The sequence below is a fragment of the Sander vitreus genome, chromosome 19 (assembly GCF_031162955.1).
Source record: "Sander vitreus isolate 19-12246 chromosome 19, sanVit1, whole genome shotgun sequence".
Classification (NCBI taxonomy): domain Eukaryota; kingdom Metazoa; phylum Chordata; class Actinopteri; order Perciformes; family Percidae; genus Sander; species Sander vitreus.
In genome coordinates, this window is record NC_135873.1 from 20,007,486 (window position 1) to 20,031,114 (window position 23,629).

The 23,629-nt window shown below is 40.3% G+C and overlaps 1 protein-coding gene across 5 annotated transcripts in view; it reads right to left on the bottom strand.

Moving 5' to 3' along the window:
* The window catches only part of frem1a (Fras1 related extracellular matrix 1a), a 48,190-nt gene extending 33,841 nt beyond the window's left edge, over window positions 1-14,349 (bottom strand). For all 5 annotated transcript variants that reach the window (XM_078275855.1, XM_078275850.1, XM_078275851.1 and 2 more), the window contains exons 1-4: window positions 14,260-14,349; window positions 5,908-6,287; window positions 1,698-1,792; window positions 1,276-1,586 (exon numbers count right to left, since the gene is read on the bottom strand). In XM_078275855.1, the coding sequence (XP_078131981.1) occupies window positions 1,276-1,586; window positions 1,698-1,792; window positions 5,908-6,150 (649 nt within the window). In that variant the 5' untranslated portion in view covers window positions 6,151-6,287; window positions 14,260-14,349. The remainder of the gene's footprint in view (window positions 1-1,275; window positions 1,587-1,697; window positions 1,793-5,907; window positions 6,288-14,259) is intronic.
* Window positions 14,350-23,629: the final 9,280 nt, after the last annotated feature.

Here is a 23,629-nt window from a genome sequence, read left to right on the forward strand (position 1 = left end):
GAAACAAAAAAAAGAATAGGCTGTTGATATTTTCGAAACATTTAGCTTTACATTTAACATTTAGATTTACATTAAACATTTAGATATAGCTTTAACATTTAGATTTGGATTTAGATCTAGATTTAATATTTAGATTTAACATTTAACTTTTTATTTAACTTTTAAAAACATTTTGTTGACAATAACATGTTGTTTTACACAAGTTTCTGTCTTGAATGTGAGAAAAATGATCTAAATGTGAGGAAAGTGAGCTAAGTAATCAAAATATATCAGCTATAAAATTGTATCTGAATTTTTACGTTTGGCGCCCCATAGAGAGGTGGGCCGGACATTTCAACATGAAGGGCAGGACAAGTTATCTGTCGGTTGTAAAAGAAAACGGGGTAAGAAAGCCACTGAATATGTCTATATATGTGACAACCCTGACACATTTTTGTGTTTGTATACATAGCTACTGCGGATTAAAACCCTCCGAACACACCAAGTCATATATGTGACAGCATTAACTGTCCACTGAATATGATGTGACGTTTCAATGAAGAAATACTCTCCAGTTTTTATTTAACTGATGCCATTGCAGTATCTACGCTAATTAACCTCTTTTGGAGTTGCCATTGTTGTTTTGAACTAACAACCACCTCTCCATGTTGCCACTCCATGTCGCCACACACACACACCTAAACCACGCCCGCAGCTGCCAGAAGCTCCTCACAGGACGCTGATTGGTCCAAACCACAGGTGGCCTGGTCACAAACTCAATAGTTGAAGTCTGACAACGTGGAAACTTGTGTGATCTTGTGATCCTGCAATTCTCGCATGCTCTCTTGATATATGGCATGCAAGGTCACCCCTTGGTAGCATCAAAAACTTCAGCGTGGCAGGCAGCTACGCCCAAATTAATCTGACCAGGACAGACTGAGAAGGAAAGCCTGAAACAACAACACTGCACCAATTTCTGTCTGATTCCTCTACAAAAATGTATGCCATCAGAATAATTTTAAAGATTGTATAGCCACATACAATTCTACACATAGGGGCATTACTGTTTGATTTGTGAACCTGTACAAACAGCTACAGCATGGACTATTGTTACAACATAGTATGACTCAAAGAACAGAAATCACCTTTACACAATTATTAACCATTTATTAACCTTGTTTCTAGGTCAAATTTGTTGTTGTTTTATTGCTGTATTTTTGTCCTATTCACTTATGGATAAGCTAGGAATGGGGATTTGCCATCATCAGCTGTCAGCCATGCAGTTTTATAGGTTACCTAGCTGCTGGCGTAGGTGGATGAAGCTCTCTGGCTCGTCCCCTCTTTTTGTAGCTTTCTCTGGCTCTCCGGTGACCAGTTGGCCATGAGCTGGAAGGTGGGTGTCATGGCTACTCAGATAGATGCTGCACTCCAGACTAGACCTCCTCTCATAGTGGAAGGACACCACATTGCCATCCACGGTATCAGAGAGACCATAGAATTCAGGAACCTCCAGAGATTTGGGCCCTAGCTTTATGATGCTGCAATCAGGTTCCATAATGTCCACATGGAGAGAAAACACCTCCATGTATGTCTCCGTATCCGTGAATCTGGTTAAAAAACATAAAAGGATCATATAAACACATGCACATGCCACACCAGTAAGAACAGGAAAAAAAGAGAATTGGCATGTTTCCCATTTGAAGGATGTCCAGATGTACCTGTACAGTCGAAGCTTGACAGTGTCCTTCTTTAACAATGGACAGCCGTTATGGACGTACTTTACTTCATCAGCCAGATAGTGGCAATCAAATACCTGCACATATAAAGGGAGAAATCTTAATTATCAAAAATAATGAGTGATTTGGAACTAGTGTATGCAGAACTACCTGGACTTTGCTTAGCTAACTTAAAGCTATAGTGCGTAGTGTCTGTCGCCCCCATGAGGAATAATAAGTAATGACAACAAAACTGTCGGCGCGTCCACGTGAAACTGTTGAGTTTTCCCCTCCATTTTCCAGTAGGCTTACAGTAACTCCGGAGCAAAGGCTCGTTAACGGGAGGGGTAGAGTACGTGCAGCAGGGCAAGGAGGCATTTCATTGGTTCTTTCCAAGCGGACCGCGTGGCAGTGATTGGTGGCCGTTTTTACAGAATTACAGCAGCTACAGATGACAGATCTTTTTTGCTTCTTTTTCAGAGCCCATAACTTATTAATTGCTGTCAGGGTGTAAAAAACATTTCAGACAACATATAAAAAAAGATGTTGGAAATGGTTACCAACCCTGCTTTTAAATGTAACAAGACTATGTACATTTTGCAGAACATCACACAATAGCAGTAGCACAAGTAAGTTACTGTACACAGCAATATCTATGTACTCTAACTTAAGCTAACATTAGCCACCACAAGCCTGAGAATGCAGCAACTAAACACCAGAGTGTATTGAAGGTTATAATGTTGCATTGTATTGCTTTTTAATTGAACTTTTCCATTGTAAGAAGTGTCTGTTATTTCTTCTTCAAAAGTTACAGTCTTGCTTTAACACTTTTTTAACACTGATAACAGTTTCCATTATTTTCAGACTGGAAGCCAAAATCTGATTTTTGGTTAATCCAGGTTAAAGCTAGATGGCTAAATGACCTGCTTCATGTAGTTCTACTGGACCATAGGTTCAGTTTCAGCAAATATGACAGAAAGGTAGTCTTACCTATTGCACCTTTAATAATTAATTCATATTTACTTAGGTCACAATGGAGCTTTAATATATAGGACATTTCTCTTGTCCTTATATTAAAAGTTAAATTACATAGTTCTTTCCAATAAACTTACTAGGAAATTACAGACCTGTAAAATAAAGCTTTACTGGAACAATCAATTATTTAATATCTAAGAAGTATTTCCAATTGTTCTGAATCAAAGACAATTTGGCAGATGATGATACATGACTTAAGAACAGACTACTAACCAGTCTCTAAACTCACACTAAAAGTTCCAACATACTAGATCTGTGAATCTCAATAAATTGTTTGTGACTAACTCTGATTCAGGTTTATATATATACTAGTACAGCGCCCATTCAAAATGTGCCTGTATGGAACGGGCCGATTGCTTGGCCTCTGGTATTGCTGCTTAAAGCTTTCTTGGTACCCCAAAATGACTTACCTTTAGGACCCCAACAGGTATTAAAAAACACAAAACGAATGGTTTGATTTTTGTTTTAAAATACAAAATTTGAAATTGAAATACAAGGCGTTTTTTCCTTTTCATTGTCAAAAGGGGCGAGAGAAATTTAAAATATGCTTTGATTTTCATTTTCTATTTGATATAACAAAAAATAAAATCACTAGAAAACAGAAATGAAAAAAGGCCCGTTTTTTTATATTCTGAGACCAGATGTTGTCATTTCCAAGGCAACAGCGCCAGTGTACCATGTTGCTTTTAGCACAGGCTAAGATGACTTTGGATTCCTACTCTGATGTGATTTTAGACATACAGATGTGCAGAAATCTCTGTATCACAGGGAAGTGGGGGTGCGGAAGGGAAGAGGATTTTCTGCAAGAAATGTGAGGAGGTTTTGCGCTGAAAATGGCTCAAACATGATGTGACCATAGACTGTATGGACTCATCTGACACCAAGCTGAAGTTAGCTTCCGTTATATATGTAAAGTTACACATGTATTTCCCTATTTTCACATTATATTTAAATTAAGTTTGTTATCTTATAGACTCAGACTAAAATCCACTAGCTAGCCTCCCTAGCAGAGTGCATCAAACCATTCACTATCTGCCAAAGGAAATAAAACCATAATACAGCCATGAATAAAACACGAGCTCGGCAGGTTCGTCTGATACCCAGCTAATGTTAGCTAGCGCGGGTCATACTAGCTTCGCACATGGACCAGAATCAGTCAGCACCGGGGAACCAGGTCACAACCTATGGTCACAACGGGCTGATGGCTAGCTGCTAGCTAGCTGCTACTTGAAGAAAACGGCAGCAGCTAATATTAGACCCAGCACCGGAGGTGTGATCCCCATGATCTGACCGCCTGTGATTCTCTGCCAGATCAGCAAACTCAACGGCAGCAACAGAAAGTTTACTGGGATCAGACCTTGGCGCTGTAACAGTAACGTTAACGTAACAGTAACGTTACAGCCGTGAACTGAAAGTCTATTATTTCCTTAGCTGGTATCGACTTCTTTTGTGGCGAAGTTGTCTCTCGGCGGGGGGAGATAGTAGGCCTACAAGCATTTTGTGAGAAAAATAGGAGTGAATCTCCCACAAATTGCAACAGAAAATCTGAGAAATGTTTATTACTCATAAAAGTCTCCTCTATAACATATAAGTTATATATAAGTCCAAGTTGAAAAATACTGAAACACCATTATTTATGCAAATTGGCACATATTTAATTAGACAATGCCTCAGTCTGTTTGTATAATTAAACATACACGTTCAGAATACTTGTAATATGAGATTATTGTCTTAATGTTAATAATCAACTGAGAAAGTTTAATGGCGATATCTGTTAGTTGAAATATTTTCCATATTCACCTGTAGTGTCTCTTTAACATAGGCTGCAATGAGAAACTGGCATTACTGATTTCAGTATTTTTCAATACTTTCCACCACTTGGATTTCTTAGGACTTTTTATGTTATAGAGGAGACAAGATCAGTTGAAAGAGTTTCTGTTGTAATTTGTGTGGGGGGGGTCATGTTGTATAATGCCGGTACTAAGAGACGGAGAGTTGGAAGGAGGCAGGGAGAGGGAAATAAATAAATGTGACATTTTGAAATAAAAGTCCGCTCAAGCATCATCGGAGTAGGCTTCCAAAGCATAGACTGTAAAAATGAATATTAACAGTCTATGTTCCAAAGTCATTTTAGCCTGTGCTGAAAGCAACATGGTACACTGGTGCTGTTGCCTTGGAAATGACAACATCCGGTCTCTGAATATGAAAAAACAGCTTTCGAGTGATTTTATTTTTTGTTATATGAAATAGAAAATGAAAATCAAAGCATATTTTAAATTTCTCTCATCCCCTTTTGACCAAGAAAAAAACGCCTTGTATTTCAAATTCAAATTTTAAAACGAAAATCAAACAACCATTTGTTTTTTGTTTTTTAATACCTATTTGTGAAATGAAAATTGAATGACCAAAAGATACGCTGACCCCCAAAGCAACCCAACTACTGTATATACTACTGACTTACTGTGTACTACTTGAGAGGAAAACATTGTAAGCAAGAAAATTACTCATTGTGGACATTCAAGAGATGACTGGATCAGTCAACACAGAGTCATTAGAGAGGAGATGGCCTGTCAACCTGGAAAACAAAGGAAGAAGTATAGAGGGGTCCCTCCATCCTCTTTTCCCTGAAATACCTCTCTTTTCTCGACTAAAGGCCAGGCTGCTCCAGACATTGAGATATATCTCCAAGCCATGATGTTTAGGATGAAGGTCCTTAACAAAGCTTTCACACTTAGCCTTGATCTAACCTAAACCCAAGTGTACAGAAAGCCTAAAAAACCACAGGGTTTACACTTGAGAATCAAAGTCCTGGGACAACATTTTCTGTATTTCAGAAATGTTGATTCAATTTATTTTTCAAAGAGTGTATGTACTCTTTACCAATGCACTGGGGCATACAACTGTAGGACCTTGAGGGACAGTTACATTGGTAGGAACATTATAGAACTTGCTAGAATGGTGAAATATAAATCACAAGCCTTACAGCCCAGCACTTAGTTCGTGTCATCATTACCACATGACAACGACTAATAATATATTATATGGCTTCCTACAAGTTTCTGTCAAAAAGTGATATGGAAGCGTCAATGCATGCCTTCAACTCGGTTTTACTACACATGGTAATTTGCCTGGAACACACTGGGGTTTTCATTGTAAAAGGTTGTTTTTTTTCCATTACCTGGGGCATGAGTTTTCCCACTCGTTGAGTTATGGGCTCGTTTAACACCACCTCCACCTTGCATGCATCCTTCTGACGGGGAATATGGAACTGCAGGTCACTGTCCTGGAGGTAGGCTGACTGACCCCGTCTCACCTTTAAACCCTTGTTGTCTTTTACAAGGGAACAGTGTGATGAGCAGGTCAATCCCAGCAGAATAACTGGAAACAAGGTCCAGGCCAGTGTTTGGCCCTGTGAACCCATCACTGTCAGTCACAAGCAAGCGTCAGTAGGTTCTTCAAGGGCTGGGTCCAAACCAAAGTTTTCAGGAACACACTTCAATAGGAGACTTAGGTAAACCAAGGTGTCTTTCTCTTCAGAAGAAGCTTCATTTTCTGGAGCTGTAAATAAATTAAACAAGTCTGTGGCATTTCTCATATAGAAAATGTCTATTTTACTACTCTCTATCACTAATTTCTGTAACATATGCAAATCACAACATTTAAAGATACCAAATGAGAAAGTGTACAACTTTTGTATATCATATAAGCAAATAAAGCAGCGTTAATAGATTGTATTAGTCATGCTATTGTGTTAGTGCTACCGCAGCTCCTTCATTCCAGCAGCAGTCAGACTCTTTAATGCAACATCATAATGTAGCACCGCTAGCTGTTTCTGCAATATGCATATTTATTTATTTACTTATCACTCTTTGTTACCCCCAACTGTGCAATATGTCATCTCTATTCATCCGCACCTTACTCATCTGTATATCTGTGTGTATATATACTGTCTGTTTATATAAGGGTGTTTATTGTGTAAATATGTCTGTTTTTATTACTATTATTATTATTATTATAACTGATTCTATTTTTCTTGTTCTTATACTTTATGTATATGTTTTCTCCTATGTCTACTTAATGTGTGTTTGTGTTATTCTGATGTGTGCTGTAACACAGGAATTTCTTCAGTGTGGGATTAATACATTCTATCTTATCTTATCTTAAAACAACTTAGAAAGCCCAAGCTGAACTTAGAAAAGAAACAAATGTAGTTAGTTTCTGTAGTGACAATTGAACATATGATACATGAATATAGACTGTGGATAGTAGATTTTGATAGTAACTCTTTGTGATCCATCATTTTAATAAAGCTGCACAAATTGATTTTTGACCACTTGACAGAAGCCCAAATAGCTGTAAACGTAACATTGATATAGCCTATCATCACCTTACAAAGACAATGGATAACATGTTAGTAATCAGCCTATTAACTCATCCAGCACACACAGAACAACATAAGCATTCGTTGTTTTTTTTGTGTGCACCTGATGAATCTATGTGTAATATTCTCTCTCCTTTTAGCTCTTGTTTGCTCTCCACCAACTCCTAAGTAAAAAAAAAACTGGTTATTTTGCTGCTAAATGCTCCACTATGTTTATTAGCTGGTCTCTGTGTCTGTCTGCTGTTTGATGCTGAGCAGGTAGTGTAAGGTGAGTTTATTACTGCAAACAGCTGCCTGCTGCTGCTGGAAACACAGTTTGTGGGCCTAAAACAATGATTAAAAAAAGGCTAAAGCTATATCAAGCTGTGGGGAACTGCAGAATTGGGTGATACTTTTCTGTGGGTTTGTCAAAATGAATATTAGTTACATTACACATAGCCATTTATTTTATATTTTGTGTCAATTATTGTCACGTCATTATTGTTTTCTATTGGCCGCCCTGCTGAGGTGAGTGTGGCTTACCTGCATCACAGAGCTTACAAAGCAGAAGTAAAGCAAAATTAGAGAGACCCACACTGACTGAGAAAAGTCAGTGTGGGAAACAAGAGTCAAGTGAAAGAGGATGTGTTTGATTTGTCGTGACGTTTACCCATCAAGTTGTGTTAATGTTTTCAATGTGTACAAATGAACTGTCCTCGGAGTGTCGAGGTTGATTGACACAGCACCGAGGACCGGGCTGGTCCGAAGAGAAGTGCGGAACAGTGCCGGCTACCACAAAGGTAACCTCTCATCCTTACCTTCTGTTAGTTACCAGGGTTGTGGTTGCCATGATATTATGATGATATTAAAACATTAAATTATTTTAGACAGTGAATCTTGGATGGATGGATGGAAAACGGCTAGCTCAAATCAACTTCCATATTGTTTTATCAAGTCAGGCCAAACTGCTCCCCTTTGATATAATCACAACACACCATGGCCTGCTGTGAGCTATTGTTTAAATGGAATAAACCAATCTGTGTTACTGTAGAATTAGTGAGCTTCACGGGTATGGGTAGTCGTATTTTTCTTTACTTTGAATAGAGCCAGGGTAGCTGTTTCCCCCTACTTCCAGTCTTTATGCTAAGCTAGGCTAACCACATGCAGACTGCAGCTCTGTACTGAACCTTAGGCATGAGCCTAATCTCAATCTTCTCATCTCACTCTCTGAAAGAAAGCTAATAAGCGTTTTTCAATAAATCACTTTCTTAATTTGACCAATGTAATGTTTATTGCACAAGCAAAGCAGTAACTACATCGCATTAGTAGTTTTGCATATGATATCAATTCTCCATCATAACTGCAAAGTTTCATTTGTGTTAAGAAGCAGCCAATGCCGCAAGATACAATATAATTAAACAAAACAACTGTCTACAAGCAGAAGTGTAGCACCATCCTGCACCCATTTTTTCAACAATATTTATTAGCACACCTCCATATACAGGAATAAACCAACACTGTTGGTTGTTTTTGAACATAAATTATTTATCAACCAGCCTCAGGCATGTTCCACGTCTTTATTGGTAGACGGTGTGACTTCAGCTTGTCAGGAAAAATGTTCATTACTACAAGGCGAAACAGGCTCTCTCTAGTAATGACATGATGTTTGTCAATGACCTTTGACCTTTATATAGATTTACCCCCAACATAGGCCTTTCCACTGCTGGAGTTACCATTATTAAAAGCCGTATTTCTCATTTCTGTTCAGTGATCAATAAAGTTGCATTGTATCTCACCCTAGATCCCACTAAGGATTTGTGGTGTACCTGTTTTGTATTCGGAAACAGGCTTCAGATGTCATCCTGCCACATTCCTTTAACACTTGTCTAGGACACCTACCCCAGACCTCACACAGAATGCGTACTGAACAGAAAAGCACCTTATAATCAGCCTCTGCATTGGGAACATGTTATAGCTTGTCCCCTTGAACAATGCCTGTGTTTAGAGGAGCTGGAAAGATCATATTCAAGGAGCTGAGTGCAAAAACAGGATTTCCAATGGTCACAGAACCCCATTCACATGCAGCAAACAGTTGCCTATTAACACATCAAGCAGACACAGAGTAACATTAGCATTCATTTGAGTCGTATTTGTGTCTGATGAATGTAAGTTTAATATTCTCCCTCCTTTTAGCTCTGGTTTGGTCTCCACCAACTCCTGAGAAAAATATCTGTCTCTTTAGCTGCTAAATGCTTCACTATGTTCATCAGCTGGTCTCTGTGTCTGTCTGCTGTTTGCTGCTGAGCAAGTAGCTCAGAGCTTATCAGAGCTTTACAAATACAAACAGCTGCTGCTGCTGCTGCTGCTGGGGACCAGGTTGATGAGAGCGGTGGACCAAAAGCGGGTTGAAAGACCAAAACATTAGCATCAGCTACAGATGTCAGAACATGTACTTTTTTAACAGAAGTCATTCATTATATTGCCAAAGGTATGTGGACAGTGGTCTCTTGGCCTGTTTTTCATAGTTTGGTCCAATAGTTTTTCAATGAAGGGTCATCTTATACAGTAAAGACCCAATCATGTTTGTTAACAATAACTTCTGGGTCGAAAACTCCTGTGTCCCATGCATACGATTTAATGGCACTACCGGGGGTGAGGAACAACTGGATATACTATCATCTCCATCTAAAATGCATGTTTGATGCTTTCATATGTCAACACTTTCACTAACATTAGGTTGAAGACCTAATTTACCTGTTGGGCCACAGACTAAAGAAAATGACACCACCCAAACTAGCAGTCAGTCTGACCGGCGCTGACATGTTGCTGTTCGAAACGTTAGATTTGGTTTATCAAAGACGCTCGCAAAGCAACACAGACAGAAAAAAAGCTCAGCAAAGACAACAGATTGGTCAGACCGCCGTATATATATCTTATAACCTTACAGGTACGGCTGAAAATGACAACAGAAATAAACAAGTTTGCTGATGTCACATTTCTCCGCAATTTTAATCAACATGCATTTGTCTACCTGTAAGTTATTTTTGTGTTCCATCTATCCAATCCATCTTTTAGTTTAGACAATAGTGTTCTTTCAAATTTCAACACAGTTTTGGTTTGGTCCTTTCCTGTTTATACATGATAATGCCACCATGCACAAAACCAGCTCCATAAAGACATGATTTTTTTTATCGTGTGAAAGAACTTGACTGGCCTGCAAAGAGCCCTGATCTCAACCCCATCCAACAGCTTTCGGATGAACTGAACACCGACTGAGAGCCAGACCTGACCATCCAACATCAGCGTTAGACCTCACTAATGCTCTTTTGAGAGTGAGAATGAGATGTTCAACTATGCAGCCAATGCGTAAGTGCCCTAAACCTGCATTTTATCTAATTTCCAGCAGGGGCGACTCCACTGGCTCCAAAAAGAAGTCTTTTTTTTTATAGAAATCTATGAAAAAAATGACCATACTTCTCAACTGATTTTAGCTCTGTAAATATTTTCATAATAAGTTTATGGCCACAATCGCTAGTTTTAAGTCTTCTTCAATAGACGATAAAGCAGGGGATGCTTTAGGGCATGGTTATACGCCGTCCTGTTATTGACAGGACAGAGGTTTAGTAATGCTAAGCATGGCACTGTGTACATTAAAATAGACCTGAACTTATTTTGGGGTATTTTCTGGGTTTTTGTCTAAACTCTCACACTCTTTCACTTCATCGTTATTTAAAACATTTGGTCGCCTAAAAATGTCTTGTTCAGCGTTATGCCAACATAGCTAGCTACCTCTAGCGTTAGCTAGTAACTTAAGGGAAAGTTTGCAGATTTTCTGTACTGCCATACATGCATATGAATGGCACCAGTCCCAGGAGGTTGCATCCGAAGAGTTGAAAATCAGCAACTTTCCTTAGCACAGTGCCATTGCAACCATAAACAACACTGGCTTGGGCGTTTCATCCTCCCCAGCTCCACCCTCTCGCCAAAAGTCATCACAACTTGTTGCAAAAAACCAAGATGCTGACACCTGTATCGCTTCAAAACGTCAGTCCTCAAACCATTGGGTGACGTCACGGCTGCTACGTCTATGGTTCAGATGCCAAAATAGTTTTGGCCATAGACCATGTTTTCATGAATGTCACAATGAAGGATTTTAATGACAGTCAGTCAGATGAAAGAAACAATGAGTATCTTGTCCTTACCAGTCTACATGAGCACATACTGCTTAACATGTAGCTTTGTGAGTAATGAGATGTAGAGCAAACCAAAGTCCAACTGCATGCCAGAGCTGAGTGTTAATCGTGTTTTAGCAGATAACACCCTGTCCAGCATTGTGTCACACTAAAAGACTGCATCTCACTGATATGAACTGTCAGTGTTGTCTGTCCTGTTAAAGATTCAAATGGCTCGCTGACTGATCAGTGGGGAGGCTGCAGACGGGAGGTGGGAGTGCTGGGAAAGGTCCTAATGTTAAGCTGCCTGGAGCACTCTGAGGGTCCTGTCCCTTTTTGCAATTGATCCTTTTCCTGTTTTGGTAGAGCTTCATGTTACAGTCGCTATAGAACATAATGTCAACAAGCCCTGCTATTTCCTGACATGTAAATGGACTGTATTTACGTATATAGCGCTTTTCTAGTCTTTTTTTAGTTTGACTACTTGAAGCACTTTTACATAGTGCAGGAACCATTCACACACATTCACGTACCAATTGGTTCAGTTTCTTTAACACGACTAAGGACTGCAGGGCCAGGGATCCAACCACTAACCTGCAGGCGATGGCAGGCGACCGCTCTACCACCTGAGCCCCCTAACATTTTGGGTACTGTGGATTTTAGTCTGACTAGTCCACACAGCATTCCGGGATAGGAGAAAAACTTGCCCTGGTTTATTGGCATTTCTTTATATCAATCACATAGTCTTGGGCGAAATAGCCTCAGGAAGTAACTTGTTTTGTTTGAACATGTGCTCTTTCAAAAGTAGTTTTAGCAAGAGAAAACTCAGACTGGACAGATAGTCTAGCTAGCTGTCTGGATTTACCCTGCAGAGATCTGAGGAGCAGTTAACCACAGTCCTCAGAAATCCACCGGAGTTTAGAACGCCAACACAAAGAAAGCGGAAGTTGAGGGACATCCAGTGGCACAGACGCAATCCCCTAATTGAATCGCCGTCGATTTAGGCTAGACTATGTGGATTTAGATCCTAGCCAGATGGGCAAAGACCACAAACTTCCCCTTGAGTTCACCTCACATGTTCTTTCCTGACATGTCATCCAGGAGGAGGATCAGCATCTGCCGAGTGTCAGAGCCAGCAGGAATAATGACAAACTACATTTACATTCCCATAAGCTTGTGGTAGTACAAAATGCACTCCCTAATCCAAACCTAAACAAAACATCAGTGTTGGATGGTATGGCACCACTCTCCAGCTCATTCACACTCTCTTAAAGGGGCACTCCACAGTCATTTTACACTTCATAAGGAGTAGCCTACTACTCATGCTGTTAAAACAGTTGCATAACGTTGTCCATGGCCCTGCAGGAGCCTTGCTAAGTCTGGTCACACCAGCATTTCAGAAAGTGAAACAACAAATAAATTCATTTCAATGGAATTCCAATGGTTATTGGATTGGTTCACTGAGGCTAAGTAAATCCATGTGAATATTTTGTGTCAAGTTCAATACACACATTTACACTTTTGACCAAAAACGAGTTCTAGAGTTCTAACCTTAATGGGAACGGAGAGCTGAGAGGTTAGAAACAGTGTGCTAAATACAACAACAAAAAAAACATTTCAATTGTAAGAGAATAAATGTGCTATTTTTCTTTTGAAAATGTACGTCGTCTTGTTTTAATTCCTAATGATGTCATAAGGAATTACGGGAATTACTGGAATTGTTGGGGTTTTGTAAATTATAGAGTGTGGTCTAGACCTAACTGTAAAGTGTCTTGAGATAACTCTTGTTATGATTTGATACTATAAATAAAATCCAAAAAAATGCTAAGTTGCATTAAGTAGGATCCAGTTAACCTATTTATCAGGGACTAAAAGTCAGGATACTTCAGCCTCTGCTGCTTAGGTTTTGGCCATTTTATTTAATATCTGTCTCTTGTGAGTTCCCTTATATAAAAGTGTAATATAAAAAATACTGAAATACCTCTTTCATTGTTTGTTACAAACTGGGGGGACCAATAAGACATGTATATGAAAAAATAAAACATTTCAAGCATTTCTTTCTTCTTCGGATTGAAAACATACTAGATACATCATGAATTATATGTGTTATAGCTCACTTTTCACCAGCCAGGGAAAACAAAACATGCTTTCTGTCTGTTAACAGCATTAAAAGCATCAAAAGATAATCATAGGTCATGAAGGTCAAATATCCCGCGTAAGTAACCATTACATAACCCGGCAGAATGTCATCCTGCCTTTCCCAAAACACAAACTAGTGATGAACACAAAACACACAGCTATGTGATGTGTCATGTAACAAGTGGCTTTAAACCACAGCTGGGAATGTCTGTTACATCCATTCACAGCTTGTTCTTCTTCTAATCTTAATAATGACAGGGTCCTTAGCAGCCACAAATTTTCAGAGAAAGACAAGACATCGGGGGAAGAAGAAGGCAATCTGCTGAAAACATGAGGGGATAACATTTGGCTGCCGTCCAGCATAGTCCAGAGGGTGCAATAGAAAGCCTTAAAAAGCTCCAAAATACTCCCTAACTGCCAGAAACAAGAGCGGAGTATGAGATAAATGGGTGAAAGTGCACTTTTAAGCACTGGTGTATGTTACATCGCTGTACCATTACAGAAAGAAGAGCATTTATGTGCAGTTTTAAAATAATCTCCCCTATAAATACACCATCACTGATGATGTTTGAAAACCAGATTTTGTTAAACGTATATCTGGCCATGTTTATTAAATATTTAGACTACCGGAGATTACCAAGACAATGAGAGGCAGATCATCAAAATCAGAATCAAGATGATAGTTTGTACGGAGACAGAGGGAAGAGAAACACACAGACAATTCTAATTCATTAAGAACAAAATGACCAGAAATAAAAGGAGCGAGAAGACAAAGACATCCAAGCAAACATCTCATTATGTTCCTGAACAACAAAAGTCCCCAGCAGAGATCTCCACATACATTTAGGCATGTCCTTACCTGATCTGCTAACATCTGGCGCTTTTCTTTTTCCCTACCTGTCTGCTCTCCTCTGCTTTCAACTGCAACTCCCTCATTGACAGAATTCTGCTCACTCCTCAGTGACAAACTCCACCCACAAGAGAGTGAGATGAGTAGGGAGGGGGACGGAGGGAGGGACAGAGGCTAAGGACGCCTTCCTCCTCTTGCTGCTGCTTCTGCTGCTGTGGGATCAGTATCCGGAGCAGAAAAACCAAAGACAAACAGCGGACTCTGAGATCAAAGTCTTGTCCAAAGTGCCCGGTGGTTTAAGGAGCAGCTTTGTCATTATTGAACAGAAAGAGGCAAAGATAAAAGGCATAACAGTGCACTAATGTAAGGAAAATGCCAAAGGAGAGAAAAGGGACCTCATGTAGGCTACTCTATCAAAGGATATCCTGTAAAGCCTACAGACAGTGGCGTAAGTCTGAAGGGAAAAAGGAGAGTAGGACCAGAAAACGAAAAAAGACAAAGATTTTGTGAAATCAAATCCAAATCATGGTCTTCAACTTTTACAAAACCTGTAGTTACTCGTATTTGATTTTCCTTTTATGTTCTGGAACTTTTTAAAGCTGCACTCATCAATATTCTTATCAAATGATTATACTGTTCTGTCAAAAGACAAACCTAGAGAGAATTATCATCAACTCTGCAAGTCCTCTCAGCTCTACGGAGCCTTTTAGCTTCTTTTGCATTCATTTTGCACTTGACATACAGAAACCATACAGATACCCTTTCTCATATCATGACTTTTTATCCCATAGTGTGACTATTCTATTATTACTTTACCCTCAAGATGTTACAACTTGAACTCTTTTCAAATATTATGACTTGTTCTGAAAGTATTACTAATTATCTTTGGTCAAATTACTACTATGTTCTTGTAATATTACATTATTCTCAAAATATCAAGACATTGTAAAATATTATGAATTTTTCCTTGTAGTGGCCTTGTGTTGGAAATTAGTATTTAATAGAACTTGGTGCATCTCTTTGAATGATCGAAGATGAAGAAAACATATGTAAAACCATGTGAACATGTATGACACATGAAATTGAAACTGAATTGTTAACAGTTAACTTATGCAATCGTTCAGACACTTCTGAAAAGAACTAACCTGGATCCATCCACTCCCGAAAATTATAGGGCTATATTTAAAATGCCTTTAATTTTGATTGTGGCCAAACAGCTACCTGCTGTGGGGACTGCACACAACATTTTAGATAAATTCCCATCTGGTTTCCGTCAGAAGCATTCCACTGAAACAGCTCTTATCAAAGTGTCTATATCATGATGTCTGGATCTAAGCGCAGCTTTTGATACTGTGGATCACAGCATTCTGATTAAAAGGCTTAGGCAGTGGGTGGGTGTCTCTGTGAGCTCCCTGGACGGGTTCTCCTCCTATCTCTTGGATAGGAGTTTTTCTGTGAAACTTGCCCTTTCCTGTGGTGTCACTCAGGGTTCTGTTTTGGGTCCTATTTTTATTTGCATTGTATATGCTAACCCCAGAATGCTGCTGCATGGCTGTTGACCAGGTCCAGCAGGACGACTCCCATCACTCCCTTTTTATCCTTGTTACATTGGCTTACTATCGAGTTCAAAATTCATTTTAAGATTCTTGTTTTGACATATAGACCCTAGCATGGAGTCTGCTCCATCCTTGTATTACCAATGGGTGGTCACTTCTGACCAGGGCTTACTGGTTGTCCCTTGCACTCGACTAAAGACTAAAGATGACTGTGCCTTTGAAGTGGTGGCTCCGACACTGTGGAACGCCCTTTCTGTTGTCATATGTTGTGTGGTCTCTGTTGACACTTTGAAAAAGCAGCTGAACACATATTTAGCCTTTGTCTCATGTTGGCATTTTTTTTAACTTTATGTTTTACTTTGCTGTTTTTTTGTTTTTATTTTTATTTAATTCTGTTTTGCTTGTTCTTTTTACTGTTTTGGGGGTTTTATTTTAAACAATTTTACTATTGTGAAGCACTTTGTGACTTTGTTCTAAAGTTGCTATATTAAATAAACATATTATTTGTATTATTGATGTTCATGTCTTAACGTTTTCTTCAAGTCAAAGTGGAGTCTTTCCAGTCAGTGCATCAGCCTGGTGGCTGCTTGTTGTGGTCAGTGCAGTCCATGGTAGAGTGTTTGAAAAGAGAGTAACATTCCTCAGCTTCAGAATGGGACTGCTTCACTAAGTCCTGACAGCCCCTGTGGTTCCTGCATACCCATTAGTGCACAGACTCTTACAGTAGTCTGCCAGGTGAACATTTCAGCAGCAATTTGACAGTATAAGAAGTGCAAATACAAGATCATATTAGTGCGCTTAGACATCATTTAAACTCAGAATGTTCCGAGGAGTCTGTTTGGGATTTTTTGATATAGCGCTGGTCTTCCTCCTACTGTGCTCAGTCACAGGCTTGCAGCTGATGGATCACCGCAGAGATGCAGACGATGACCAGGAGCGCAACAAAGCCATTTTGGAAATGCTTCATATCAATAAAGTGTCTGCGAGCCATCAGGCTAAGCCACATCCATACATGACGGGCATCTATCAGCGTTTGGACTCACTGGAGGCCCAAGACTTTGGGAGTTCAGATGGAATGCTGGTGCAGAGTTTTCGTAGTGTTGTTGGTAAGGATTTGAAATGAATTGCCATCTTGTTTTAAATGTCTTATTTTGAATGTGTAAAACTACTTTACATAATTATTTTGAAATCTAAAATTACATTTTACTTGTCCTGTTTAACTGCTTCACAAGAATAAAAGAACAACTATGTAGTTAGCCTTAGCAGTGGTCCACTGATGATGTCTTTGCATTAGAGGTTTTCCATTAGCAAAACACCTGCTCTGACTCACTGTTTGGGTTTTGGCCAGATGTGCAACATGCTTGAATCCTAAAAAGACAAACAGAGTACTGTATAAAATATTGGCCAGTTGGGGACAGCAAAACAAAGTGTAAACATCATATTGACATGTTACCAACATGCTAAAAGCAGCTAAAAAGGTGTACAGTGCGTTTATCAGAGCTTTTTCACTGAAATCAGCTGCATGCTTCTGCTGGGACTTAAAGAGACAGACACTCAGACAGAGGGTGAATACAGGTGCAGCAGCCACAGGCTGTAGGAGAAAATAAAGTTTGTTTTGAACATTAATGCATGTAAACATGCTCAAGTAGAAAAACAAAATATGTTTTGAAAATGAGTATAATAGGTATCCTTTAAAACAGCTGCTGATTCTCATACCAAACAAAAATGAGTGGAGACCTTCATTATCAGCAGAAGTATCCATTATTAAGAAGGTCATACCTGACTTCCACCAACATATTTACTGTGCCACAAAGGTGAAGAAACACTCTGGATCATACACCATTCAAAACGGCTATAGAGCAAATCGCTTCCTGCGTGCAAGAAGAGCAATAATGTGGCCATCTTGTTAAAGGTCAAAGTAAGTAAACACAGTATGGCGCATGCCCGCAGTGACATGTGGTGTCAGGAAATGGTCAAGCCATTCAGAGGCCGCCCTACAGTCTGCACTACAAGACGCAGTCTGGAGCACGTACCAGGACACCACCGTCACTGATGACATCAATGGATTATCGAGTCTGTGCTGATTTAATTTGCAAAACAACAGAAGCAACTGTACCCAAAACTGTCACTCCTATTACACTACTGTGCCATTTACAATTGCACTGAAGCCTACAAATTAGGACAGAAGTCTGGAACGTGGACAATTATAAAGCAGCAGCCTACAATGTGAGAAGAGCAGTAAAGGAGGCAAAAAGGGACTACAGGAAGAAAGTGGAACTACAATTCTAGGAGGGCAACCACAGAAGCATGTACCAAGGTCTATGAACTATGACAGATTACAAGCCAATCCCCTCCTCCTTTCTTCAAGTCCTTATGCAAAGAACTTTTATGCTTGCTTCGTGGCCATCGACAGCCGACAAGCAGAAACAGCTGAAGCAGAGGTTAATGGATGGGTGGGTGCACCTCTCACACCTATCTCCCTTTCTGAGCATGACGTCAGAAGGCCTTTTAAGCATGTGAACACATGGGGAAAGCAGCAGGGCCAGAAGGTATCAGTGTGTGCGGACCAACTAGTACTGGTATTCACAATAATACTCAGCCTGTCACTGCATACTGAGTCAGTGGTAAGAAAGGCAAGGCAGAGACTGTTTCACCTCAGATGCGTGAGGAAATCCCAGCGATCCCCTTAAGTACTGAGGAATTTCTAATCCTGGATCAATGAGAGAATTCTGGCAGGGAGCATCACTGCCGGGTACGGAAACAGCACCAAACATGACCGCAGGGCCCTGCAGACAGTGGTTTGTTCTGAACAAACACATGGCTGTGCCCTACCCTGCCAAAAGGATTGATTACATATTAATAGTTTTATAGTTAAGGAGCAAAAGCACACACAACACATTGTACTGCATTCTTAACTGTCCTTCTCTTTTTATTCTTCGGATGACCCAGGTCCTCCAGGATGGATCTGGTTCAATGTCAGCGGCCTGAACCCCTCCATGCTGGGTGCAGAGCTGGTTCTGTTCAGGAAAACCCTGCACCCCCGTCCCATCAGTGTGACTGTCACCCTGCACAGTGTCACAGCTTCACAGGGAGCTCTGAAGGAAAGGCCTGCCCTCGAGGAGAGACTGCTGACCCTGGACCAGCGCTCCTCATCTGGATATGATGTGTTTGATGTGTCAGCTGTTCTGCCTGTGAAGCCTCTAGAGGTGGTGGGCTTTCAGCTGCGTTATACAGACGAGAGTGGGAGTCTGGTCCTTCATGAAGCCCTGACACAGACTCTTTACTGTCTGAACAGAGGCTCCCTGAGTGAACCCTTACTGGTGCTTTACCAGTCACATCCTCTCCACATCTAGCTCTGTGACAATATGTCATCTGTGACTGATATGGTGGATATTATGCAGAATGGGGTGATGACGTGATATATTCATGGCAAGGTTTAAAGGTCCAGTGTGTAACGTGTTTAGTTGTTCATTATTAAAATCTGTGTTGCCCGTTCACAAACTTGTCCTTTTTATGAATATTTACCACCACCATCAATTCCAAGTATTCCTATTGGCTTGACATTTTAGATTTGCATTAGCATGAACTGGGGTAGACGCTCCATATTCATGCTCCATCTTGAAATACGTTAGCCGGTAAGGGACATACAGGACATACTGCTCCACCTTTCATGTTTTCTCTGTCACATGATAAACTCACAGGTGCTGCTAATGCTGCTAATGGGTATAATAGCTTCCCGGCCCCGGCAAGTTTGAAGAAGGAAACATGGAGGACCACACGTATTCAAAATCCAAATTTCTTCTTCTTCGCCCAGAAAAAGAAAAAGGATATTGAAAAGAGCAAGAGACCAGTGTCATCAGAAAAAAGCGTGAAGGCTACCGTAGCTGTAATACGTACTTTGAACTGCGTGGCGCAAGAGAGTTGATTGCGATATATGATCTCAGCGCTAAATGGGAGAAATTCCCACACATTGAACTTTTAAGACACTTTTATAGGGTAACTATGTTGGTTTTTCAACCTGGACCCTATTTTTCTACTGTATGTAAACATGTGTCAAGTGACTGCTGGGAAAAACAATCTTTGAGATTGGTCCAGTATTAAGCAAGACTGTTGGTGAAACAAGCTACAATGTGACGTTAATGGGCAATTGCACACCTTCAATTTACGTCCACATAAAGTACTTGTTTTAGGCTTCCACTGAAATGCTCAGATTGTTGTTATAAGTGTTTGACAACATCATAGCAAAGGATCCCTAAAGAGATAGACCTTTTTGTTTAAAGGAGCTGTAGGTAGGATTGTGAAGATCCAGGACTTAGCCAAAGAATTTGAACATCAACAACTTCTCAGTCCCTCCCCCCTTTCTGCTAAAGCCCAAAACGGTCTCCTAAGCCCCTCCCCCCACAAGGGAGAATGAATGCGTGTGCATGAGCAGTGATTGACACGAATTAGACACCCCCCCCCCCTGGCCCTGATTGGTGCATCTGAACAGGGAGCTGTGGATTTTTACAAATTGCACTCCAGGCTGTAGGTGGAGCCGGAGGAGCTGGATATTTTATTAAATGCTTACATTGCTTCATGTAGTTCTACTGGAACATAGGGTCAGTTTCAGCAAATATGACAGAAAGTTAGTTTTATGAGGCTTACCTACTGCACCTTTAAGAGTAAGATCCTATTTATTTAACATAAGAACATCCCCGGAATCGCTATTGCAAAACCCACCAGACTCCATTTAAGTCATTTTATCATCATAAAACACACTTTATTCAAAGTCAACAGAAACAAAATAAATCAAAAGCCTTCTTGCTTCGTCTTTCCACTGCTCAACAATGACCACTCTGGTTTGTTTATAATAAACCCTTAATTCACCCATTTCTAACACGCTTAAAGTATTGTTCATTTACAGATGTTTACTGGTGGGTTTGGCGATGGGGATTTTCGATCTGTTTCATGTGAAACAAAAAGGGTCTTACTCTTACTTACTCTTAATCTGAGCCTGGCAGTGGTAAAAACAGCACTTTTAGTGGACCAAATTGACAAAGCACATTAGCACTATATGATTACATTGCAGCCTGGTTCGCAGCTGCCAGTTACAGCGTTTTTGCTCAATACTGTACTAATTTCAAAGATTTTTGTTCACATTAGTACAATGCATGGGAAAATCCAGGTTGAAAAAAAACAATTCTTTAACCTTGACATAGTCTTGCAACTGTTACAAACTTTAACAAAATGAAACCCAAAAAAATAACCTTTCCTTTGCTATTTTTTTATAGGACTCTCAGAACTTGTAATGGGCATTTGCCATTAATGTACAGTAAGGCATGTGTGTATTTCTTTCAGAAAATGTAGCCTTTTTAAGTTACGGTAACAGTGATACATTATTATTATTATTATTATGATCATTATTTTGAGGAAAAGAACTGAAGCAGAACTTTATTTTAGTTACTATCTTTTATTTTGAAGGTTTCCATCGGAAGTGTTGTGTCTAACTTGATTACAATGTCAGTTTGTCAATCATGGGAGCTCATCGCCCTCCAGTGGAAACAGTGAGTAACTGTAACAACATTAAACTTATATCACAACTTTTTTTTCTTGTAATATTATGCCTTGTTTTTCTTATCTATCAGCAAATAAAGCTGTTATTGATATCAATATCCTGTGAAGAGATCATCTTAAAGGCATTCTTACTTCCCATAAACATTTTTAGTGTAAGAGTTGCTAACTAAAATGATGCAATTTGAAATGATCAAATAAAGAGAAATTGAGTATTCATTGCCGTAGAAGGCACACAGACGTTTGTTGAGGGAAAAATAATTAATGCCGACGGCTGCAGTGGAGACATGTCGTGCTGCTGAGCTAACAATCGTGGGCCTGAGATCTATTGACCAAGAATCTATTGTCATACATGGAGGCCGACCATTCCAAAAAAAAAATCTCCCAGCCACAGACAAGCAACAGAGACAATATGATGCCACAACAGATATATTTTCTGCATGTATATAGTATGGTGTTACACATGGGTGGGGAAAAGGGTAGTCTATATCGACAACATTCCCATTCCGGGAATGTTCAGGTGCCGTCACAGGATGTCCCTCTTTTTAGGCCAGATGTCCGACACCTTCCCCTTTCTTTGTGTTGCCGTTCTAAACTCCGGTAGATTTATGAGGACTATGGTCAAATGCTCCAACGGAAAGCAGCATGAGCTTCTGGTTGAGCCATAGCGGACGGAAGTCTCATTGTGGGCTGTCCTGGAGGCAGACCAATAGCATGATACCAAGATGTTGGCCCTAATGGACAGGTCAAGCTGTATACCTAGACTAATAAAGCTTCTAATTCAAAGTGCCATAGGTCCGCTTCCATGAGCAAATCCTGTCCTCCATGGGCTTGAAAGCAAATACAGAGAAGGTGAATGTAGTTGTGGAAATGCTACCCATTCAGACATGAAAGCTGTTCAGCGGTTTGCTGGATTTGTCACCTACCTGGCCAAATTCTTGCCACGGCTTTTGGAGTTGTGCGAACTGTTGAGAAGGCTCATGGACAAGGACGCAGTCTGGCACTGGCTCCCAAAGCATGAAAGCGATAAAGCAACTGGTGACAACTATGATGTGTCAAAGGCCGTCACTGTTCAGAGCAATTCAAACCAGCATGGCCTGATGCAGGAGGGTGGTCCTGTTGCATTGGTCCTTCAAGGACTCTCACACCAAGCAGCAGAATTACAAGCAGATCAAAAAAAGGAGTGCCTCAGCATCGTGTTTGCGGAGACCGACCACAAGCCCCTCATTGCCATATTCAACAAGCCCTTTCTGAGTGCCCTGAAGTGTCTGCAGAGCATGCTGCTGGCTTTGCCGAGCTACAACCTCAGAGTGGTGTATATGCCATCAGCAAAGGACCTACCTGAAACTCATGGTAGGCGAAGTGGTTCGGATGAAGATGCTACCAGGAGATCGAACAGGCATTTGGAGACGTGGATCCTGTGTACAGAAGGATGCTTCACGGTCCTACCTGGTAGTAGTGGAGGAATCACCGTACTGCCAAAACAGAGTTCACCTGTGTGTGGCAGAGCGTGTGCGTATACATTTTAGAGTTAGTTACTCTCACATAAATCATACATTAGAAAGTTTCATGTTCACTTACAGGCGGCGTGTAAAGTTACTGCTGATGAAGACCCAACATTTCCTGATTTAGCTCCGTCACAATAAAAGCTTTTAAATATAACGGGACTTTTAGTGTAAAGAATTTATAGGAAATGAAAAGTGTTATCCACCGTTTTACAGCTACTCTGGTTTCTAAATAGTGACAGCAGACATTGTGACATAAAAACAGGAAAGTCTGCATTAATCTGGGAAACTAAAAACAAGTTTGTTTATTCTTCCTGGGATCCCCGGGGCCCTCTGTGCCACCGACAGTAGGGCACAGAGCTCCAGAGAGTTGGGGATATAGCAACGGACAGCACTGGAACAAAAACACAGACACATCTGTGTGCATTCATGTCCCAGAAATGCTTGTTACTAATGTAGCTCTGGGGAGCTTCTTCCCTGGAGTCCGTATATATTTTTTTCGCCCAGCAGTTTTCCTTGGATTAGGGTGGCACCTAAATCATTGTTGCAGCTGTCGCCGTGGTCCTGCTCCGCACCCTGCTATGCCCTGCTACACCCTGCTACACTCTGCAGTGCCCTGCTACGTCCTGCTATGCCCTGCTACACCCTGCTACACTCTGCAGTGCCATGCTACGTCCTGCTATGCCCTGCTACACCCTGCTACGCTCTGCAGTGCCATGCTACACCATGAACTACTACAACTACTATTTCTAGTCATAGTTCTATTAT